Below are 9276 nucleotides of genomic sequence, written 5' to 3'. Positions count from 1 at the left end.
GTTTATTAATCCTGCATAGGATGTAGGATAAGCCACAGAAATAATGTATTTGTATATTTAGAAAAAACATAATTCAAAAAGCAGATCACTGTATCTATTGTGAAAACTTTTCCATTAGACAAAATTCTAAAATACTGAAACAAAAATCCCTGTTATTTGTGTTAGAATATGTACAGCAGTGGATGCCCCTTGATTCTCTTTATATGGTTTCAGGAGGGGGCTGCACCAAGTACCTGGTTGCAGCTCAGTGTGTCAAGGAGGGTGATAGTTTCAATACTTTTAGTGGAGGTATAGGTTTCCGGATCAAAGCAAATTTTGGGGTAAGCAGCTGCACACCAACTGTTAACGTACCTGTCATGTGACATCACACCATGTTGTCAAAATGGCTCCTGAAAGTGAGTAAAGAGCAGTTACTCAATTAATGGAAGAATGTCTGTGGTAACCGTGTGTATGAGCATCACAAGACGTTACATGACCTCAAGAAGGGCATCATCTTGCAGCTACATGCATATATCTTTAGAAGGGACCGATATTCAGCAACTTATCTCGACAGAATTATACCACAGTTGGGGATTATATGGAGAACCTACGAAATTTTTGTTTGACACAGTTTTGATCATTTATAGATAAACGTTAACTGCCATTTCATTTTCATTGACTCTTGCAATGTTCAGGTTTCAGCAGACGTGTTTTCTTGGGTCATTGCAGTTGCTTAAGACCAGATTGCATGAAGATCTTAAGGCACTTTACATGTATTCTAGTTTCAAGGATTAATTTTTCCTAGTTTATTTACATTGGTTTTTCTCATGTAAAAGCAGTAAACCTGAATAACATATGTAAACTTTAGTATTATTGCTTGTTACACATCATTTAAAATAAATTACAGTGACTTTCAAGTGTAAGTTATGAATTAAAGTCATGAGGTTATATACAAATGTTTTTAATGGAAAATTTTTTTTATTCAAGTTCACCTAACTTTACCTGTCCAGAATGCTAATGAATATTTTTGAAAGGAACTGCTAGTGTATGTTCTCCTCATCTTTAGAAACACAGTGGTACTAGATTTAACGAAATCTCATACAGTAACTTATAAAAGTGTAGTTGTTTCTCATCAGAATCATGGACAAAGCTTATAAAGCTGAGACATCGGGTTCTCACGTCACTTACTTTGGTAGAGATTGTCTGACATTTCAAAAGTGTTTACTGAAGTGAGCACCTCTGAAATGTCATGAAAACATTCTTGAGAAGTACCTTTTAGTCTTGTGGATAAAGCAGCTCTAATATGTGAAAAATCATGCTCTTTTTTATAAGAGTATTTTTCATGAGAAGAAACATGGGAGATGGCCATTCCATGTTGAGAAGCATGAAGTTATGATTGTTACATTTTTCTGCTCTGTCATTAAAATCTGGAGAAGCTCACTATGTCATGGATGGAACACTTCTCTTCAATGTGGAAAAGCACATTAAAGTTAAGAGAACCATGTTACAAATGATGTATGGAAATCATGAGCGTAAGAAATATCTAAGAACAGGCACCTAATATTTAAGTTTTAAATATACTCAAAAGCACACTATAAACTAAAATCTCACAATGAAATCAAAACTTACCATTGTGAAATTATTAAATCAACACACAGTAAGACATGTTGCACTCCATGACTTAAAATATGTTTGATTCCTGCCAAGATAAATCATGTTAGCCATGATTATGATCCACGCAGACTGTCATGGGCTTGGCGATTGTGTCACATGTCGACGAAGAAAAGAAATTACTTTGATGTACTGAGTTCAAGAAAATATTTCAACTGATCAAACTGTCAACTTTCTTGTAAATCTTTCCAACACGCACGTACTAGACAGGGCAATCATTCATTACAACGCACATCTGAATCATACTTTAAAACAATGATATGCACAAATTTAAATTCGTATACAATATGAGAAATAAGTGTTACAAACAGGAAAGGTACGCCAAGTATATAATCAACGCCAACTCATGGTATAATACATTTAATTTTATTATCTACTGTACAGATTTACTTACAGGCAAATGGTTTATTCTATTCACTTTAATACACAAGTATATCAACATCTTGGGTAAAAACATTGCACCACGTGATGTCAGCCACACAATAATTCATAACATGTCCTCTGGACAAAAATCTCTGCCTGCTAAATAGTTCTTTAAACTGTATCTACATTTAACCCACAATTATGGTTCCATCACCAGGGAACTCATAATGTGGAACTTCAAGGTTAAGAGGCGCAGGTCCTTTTCGAATACGGCCAGACGAGTCATAATGTGAACCGTGACACGGGCAGTAATAACCACCAAAATCACCTGCACAAGAACAAGTCAAATTATTAATTAGCTCCCAATGAAGATACAAAGATATGAAGTGAATTAAAACGCAGTGTTAGTAGGTGAACATAGTGTTCTAAATATGCTTGCTCATAACCAAACCATAAAAGCATGCAGTTCTATAATGTAAACACTCTGCAACAAACTCATGCACTTAATATCCACTAAATCCTAGGGTGGAAAAGATGTACGTGTACAGCTGATATCATAAGTCCAATCAATTCCATTTTCCTTTTACTTATCCACATGTGGCTTTTCACTACCTTCCATTAATTACAAATACAGTAAAGCCTCTCAAGTTGGACACCCCTTTTGCTGCAAGTTGGACAGGTTCATGCACTTAGCTTCGATGCTTTTCAGGAAAACTTTTTCAGTTACATATTTTGTTATTTTGAATTTCTGACTGTTGAATGCCTCCTCTCTGGAGGATTATCTTATGGACATTAAAACCATAATTGGAAAGTATTGCAAGTGTTTAACTATTCTTTTGCTGAACCCTTAACTGGTCGACAGTACTGCAGAAGACACAGTTTTAACTCCACTTGCATTTGAGTTCAGACTGTGTTAACAGAAATGGAATTTTTCTCTTTGCGATGGGGAAGCGAAAATTGGTGGAATAAACTTTAGAAAATGTTATTGAGGCTGGGGTGTAATGTCCAATGCATGGGAATGGACTTCAAAAGATTATTATCAATACTATTGTCATTAATTCTTAATTAAAGTAAGCCTACAGTGGTTAGTTTATGTAAGTAAATAGATTATATTGTCATTAGACCACAATCTGATTTCTCTATTTCCCTATATCTTGGACACATTTTCGTGGAACCCCAAGTGTCCAACTTAGAGAGGTTTTACTGTACTTATGCCAGATGTCTATTACGCAGACACACCAGTATACCTACACACTTCGAAAAAAACATAAATCAATGTTGATGACTTTTCAAAGACACGTATCTACTATCACAGGACAACTAAGATGAAGAGATGATACTTCCCTTGGGACACCCACGTTCCTTGGTAGATAAATTGGGAACGTTCACTAATGTTTACGACTTATCTGCGACTAAATTCTACAGCAAAACTAAGGCGAAGAGTATTCTTCACATCAACATCCATGTTCACAGATAGACAAATTTGGAAAGACTAACACTGATGCTTAGGTCAAATTTATAAGATTGAGTCATGATGTTAGCACAAAAACTCATTTAAAGTGTGCAGATTTAAATTATTGAACTACGTGTTTAAAAATGTCCCTGTGGAAATCATATGAAGAGCAACTGGAAATGGATACCGAAATATGTGGATTGTAATATTCGAATGCGTGATTATCATCTGTCTATGACGCATACAAAGTCTAGTAATTTTTGTCAGTGAATAAAAAGCAATCCTCAGTATTATCATCCATGGCGAGACAAATGAGATCTGTGGTTCAAGCTCAGTCTTTTGGACATCTCTTTAAAAATGACAGGTCTGGAAACAGCTCTTTCAGGCACTAATATACTAATACATATTTTATGTAAGTAAATGGTATACCACAAGAAACAAAAATGCTTCTGCATACAAAATCAGACAACATTCGAATTTGAACACGAACCCATTAAATCAAAATGTCAATAACAAATCACAAAAAAAAAATAAAAAATTGTTTCCTTTGCAGAAATGATAAAGCGCTAATATGGATGATGACGATAACTGACTTTTGCTTGTTAATAAAAGTTACTGGACTTGTGTATTCTTTACAGACAAACATCTGCATCTGCTTTTGAACATCACAATCTATAGAACTGCACAGTTTGAATCAATATTTGTGTGTGTACAGCAACAACCCAATTCAATTCTTCATTATTGTGCTGCATCAACAGCCAGAAGGCCACTTACAGACCCTCCCAAAGTCCAGCCCCATTGTCCTTGTCGTGGGAGGGGGCAGCGTCAAGTAGAGGACTGAAATAAATACCAAAGTCAAAGCGTGAACTGTACCTGCATTTGCAATAGGCACACAGCCCAAATGCGTGCACACACCAATGATCACTAGCCACTCAGCTTCTTGCACTCTGTCAGCGTCATGTTGAGGGTCACGGAGAGACGGTACGTCAACACTCCTCTCTGTCTGAATTTCACTTGGTGTTCTACACAACAATAATTCAGAGTTGGAATTCCAGTGAGACAAGTAGGATTTTGATCTGGCAGAAATTTACCAATGTTCAGGGTGATCCACCAACATTCTGGTGATGGAGGCAGCAAGGAGCTCTGAAATGTCAGTAAATTTCTACCATACTACACAGTGATTATGGATCACCGAAATGATGCTGCCAAAGCAAGGAACCATGAAACACTGGTAAAATTCTACCAGATTACATGGCACTAATATCCAAAGACAGCCATCTCCCAGTAGGACAGTATATAACACCACTAATACGGTACACAGCCTTTAAACATGCAGGGCATTCCACGTCAAAACAACGGAGGAATGTGCAAAATTCAACAGATTTTAATAAACTTTGGTGAGGTACGACCATTCACAGAAATGAGATACCATCCCACAACTCAGGCCTGTAGGTGTAGATAGTCCGTTGTTAATTCATATTTGAATTTATAAAAAACATCACTTTATGGCATTACCACGTGTTTTTGAACTGTTGTAACTCTGTTCCTAATTGTGATGGTTCAAATTAGTCCCATCATGTTTGAACTCTGACCTTTGATTTCTCAAGGTTTAAAAAATGTTTCATATGCACTGTTCAGATTTCAGGTTGGAAATGCCGTGAGTACAGATAGTATAAAATTGTACATCCAGGCACGTGATAGAAACTGAAGTAATATTGTATGACAAACATTTTACAAATAAAGTTTCATGCTGAAATAAATTCTGTTGGCTTTAAGCAGTTCACTGCTGGAATTTGTGTGTTGCTGACATGTTTTCAGGATGTCACATTACAGATGTGTCTTATTCACCTTCATTAACAACGCTGATTCCTGAATTCACAAAATAATACCTGAATAAGATGGAAAAATGTATGACGGAGAATGACCACTGACGATGAGGATTTTTTTAAGTTCTTCAGTGATTTCATTTGTAGACAGTACATATCTCATCAAAAGTTACAATAACACATAGCAAACATTTATATTTTAAATGCCATTTTGCTTGGATTCCACAATTTTTACTGTGGAAAGTTGAGATTTAAAAAAATGTCCTGATTCATACTGAGCAGCTGACACATCTGAGAAAAGAATTACGTTAGATATAATGACATTTGCAAACTTGTACTTTAGGAACTGTATCAAATAACACTGGAAGAGATAGCTAAGTGTTGCGTTAAGCTTTAGACAACTTGAGATAACGATCAAATTGTTGTGAACAGAAACCATTCTAGTGGATTTGCTGAAGTAGATGGGAAAGAAATGGATTGTATATTATTTAAGTGAAAATCCTGAGTTTCAACATGCAAAACAAGTTATTTTCCTCAAAATCACATAACACAATAACCTCTCCCTGCTGTACAATACATTTCAGCTGTTTTAAGAATGCCACTGAACTGGAATGATGAATTGAAACACTCAAACTTTTCAAACTGTAAGTTAATAAAATTCCACAGCCTTTACCTGTGTCTGATAAACAATGGCTTGCCACGCCACTTAAAGGTAACACTCTTGCCTTCAGGTATGTCACCCAGTTTGACCTCAATCTTTGCAAGTGCGAGGACATCTGCAGTTGCACTCATTGAACTTATAAATTCACCCACTAATGTTTTGGCTGCATATGCTCCAACAACAGCACCACCTAAGAAAATCAGACCATGTCACAGGCACAACATGAGATTAATGCATGGGTACACAGCTGCTCTCACCCCCCATCCACAGCACTCCCAAATGCACGTAGTACCCTGCCAAATTTCTCAATTAAACCTAACCATAAGATCATTCCAGAAAGTAGAAATACTTGCAGGACTTAAAAAATGTTTCTCATTTCTTGTGTTCCATGTTGGCACCGTCACTCCATCCGATATAGCTCATTCTTATTCAGCATAGCTAGTTATGTCATAATGCAGTGAAAGCTTCAAAGGAGGGAGTTGGCAGGCTTATTGACTGACAGAGCTAATATTAAATAAGTACCTGCAAGTTATCACAAAAAGTGAATTCACTTTGTTATCACTTATGAAACTAGCACATTACTGATGTGTGTCCTCAGTAAGATAATTTGGATACTGAAGGCAGTGTGGTCACTTTTCATTTAAAGTTCTCCTTGTATAGTTCTACAAGTCACTACTAGTAAATATAACTCTCTTCTATGCCACAACAAGTACAATTTTATACACCATCAAGTACGGGAAAGCTAGCAATATTATATTCATAAAGTTTTCAGGGCAAACTAATTATCAACCAACCTCCAACAACAAGATATGAGAAGGATTTACGTGCATCTTCACTTCTTCTAGTGACTGCAGTAATATCTTGTACATCTTTCCTTCTATATGCAGAAAAATCTGGAATCTGTATATCCGTATGAGCAAATCTTACTTGCGTTGTCACTGAAATAAAACAAACCGCATGGTTAGGTGTAAAATAAGATCCAACTTGCAACATCAAACCACACTATGCATTACCTTGATGAGTTAAATATCAGATTACATTCCTAGAACTTGTTCACATTTGTTGGCTTACTTTTTCCAAATGAAATGTCCAACAGATTTAGATCGAACTGAATTTTATAAATACGAATTAAGTTACAGGTGTAAACATCAATGCAATTTCAGGACTAACTGTAACCATCATAAAAGGTCATACCAAACAAGCCAAGTACTTTGTGAAAAAGTCTTATGGAACATGTGAATTTATAGAACAAATTCTGCATATACCTCCTGGACCAGACAATGCTCGGACTGGAGCAGAAGGTAAGGAATTACTTAAGGAAAAACTTGTGAGCAATTCTAAAGCTGGTGGAACGACAATCTTCACTGGTGATGGAACAGCAGGGTTCAGCTGCTTTATGTGAGACGCAACAGCCTGTGTTGACGCTTTCAAGTATGGTGCCAAGTTCGCAGACCTGGAAACTATGTTAATCATCTTTTAAAAATATGTCCTCGACGAGTCCTAACCAAATATATACATAAACTTGCAAATGGTGACCACTTCTGACTAATGAGTAGGATAAAAGAAGCAAGAACTGTGTTTTGGATTTCGTCCGCCAGGGAGTTATGAAAACTTTTTGAGTCGAAGATTTTATAATAAATCGTATTTTAATGTCTTCAAGTTCTCTTTAATGCTGTTCATTTATTTATTTTTGAAAAATATATTAATATTATCTTGAAAACAATACATACACTATGCTATGTGAAAAGAGCAAGAAAATGGAGCTAAAGTTCTATTAAATTTCTGAGGAATGTATGCTTTATCCTCCATACCACACACAGATAATACATGGATTTGTGGTGTATTCTATGGATATTACCAACATAACATATGTCCTACTGATTCCAGCAGTAGCCTGTTGTTATACCAATTCTTTTCGTATACGTTTTAGATATTGAGTTATTTATAAATACCAAATGAACCTATATTGGATATTGTTTTAACGCTCGTCACGTGAATTACAATAATACAATTATTGTAGTAGTATATGAAATACAATTTAAAGTACTACTTAAAGGCTCATTCGCGATAGTTACAGGTTTACACATAGCTTGTTAAATTGGTGATGCATGAATCATGTCAAAATGTATAACTTCGGCTTTCGGGTGAGAGCCGTGTCGTATGTTCAGTGTTAACATTACGGCAAACATCCCAGTTATCATTTTCATGGTATGCATGAGGTGGGAAAATCAACCATAAAGCAAAGGGCGGTTATACCATTCTTGCATCAGCAGTTTTGTCACTATGATACATAAACCGCGCACTACCGTCTGCCTTGAAGTGGACGGAGTCAGTTTCGACCACCTAACGTTAACTACGAGGCGTCCCAGGGTTTTGTCATTTGATAGCTTGCGCCATTTGACAGTGACGTGCACCATGCAAATAGAACGTCACAGCTCACATGCCTAAAACTTCCGACCTTTTAAGAAAAGGAACCACAATGGAGACCTTTCGTTTCAACCTGTATATGGTGAATGTCGCTCTTCTATATCACGACTTTAAATCACTTATTTAATGCGAAGTACCAATTAAATTATTTAAAGTCATTACTAACAACCTCAAAATGAATAATTCGGGCTTTGTAAAGAGAAAAAATAAACAGGAATGTTTGCAGCAAAAAGTAGCATTTGTTAATATTTAAACTAATATTTATGGAGAATATATCATGAGAAAAAGTCTGGAGGGTTGGAATGGTGGAGTTAAAGTTGGGGGGTGACAAATCAACAACCTGAGATTTGCTGATGACACCACACTTTGTGCAGAATCAGAAGCTGAAATGAAAGAACTGTTGGAGATGGTTGAGGAGGAAAGTGAGAAGCTTGGCTTATCAATTAATAAGGAAAAGACAAAGATTATGAAAATATACAGAGCTGAGTCCCTGCCACAAACGGACTTACTGCCAGAGTATGAAAAAAGTGGGTCGTTTTATCTATCTAGGTTCCATGGTTGGAAAAGGTAGTGGCTCTACTGAGGAAATACGTCGAAGAATAGTACTAGCTAGAGATGCTGTATCAAAACCGACTGTCATTTGGAAGGATCGCAGTATAAGTAGACGCACTAAAACTGAGACTGTTGAAGACTCTGGTGTTTCCAATTTTCCTGTATGGTGCGGAAACGTGGACAATTAAGGCAGAAGCCAGAAGAATCGAATCTTTTGAGATGTGGGCATACAGGAGGATGCTGAGAGTATCATGGATGGAGAAAAGAACCAATAACTCGATACTCAACAAACTCGATGTGCAGAAGAGACTGCCCTCCATATGCTATCAGTGATTCCTATAGTT

The 9276-nt window shown here is 36.4% G+C and overlaps 1 protein-coding gene across 1 annotated transcript; it reads right to left on the bottom strand.

The window, feature by feature from the left end:
- Window positions 1-1994: 1994 nt before the first annotated feature.
- RFeSP (Rieske iron-sulfur protein) lies at window positions 1995-7532 on the bottom strand. The gene is made up of 5 exons (XM_022084353.2): window positions 7219-7532; window positions 6748-6891; window positions 5966-6143; window positions 4340-4488; window positions 1995-2341 (listed from the first exon to the last, which is right to left on the bottom strand). The coding sequence occupies exons 1-5, from the start codon at window positions 7424-7426 to the stop codon at window positions 2202-2204; spliced, it is 819 nt and encodes a 272-aa protein (XP_021940045.1). The 5' UTR covers window positions 7427-7532; the 3' UTR covers window positions 1995-2201.
- Window positions 7533-9276: the final 1744 nt, after the last annotated feature.

Source organism: Zootermopsis nevadensis, unplaced genomic scaffold (assembly GCF_977971745.1).
Source record: "Zootermopsis nevadensis isolate Lab colony 2312 unplaced genomic scaffold, Znev_1.0 Znev_ptg000002l, whole genome shotgun sequence".
Classification (NCBI taxonomy): domain Eukaryota; kingdom Metazoa; phylum Arthropoda; class Insecta; order Blattodea; family Termopsidae; genus Zootermopsis; species Zootermopsis nevadensis.
Note: the sequence above shows the minus strand (reverse complement) of the source record. Positions and strands in the feature narration are given on the sequence as shown.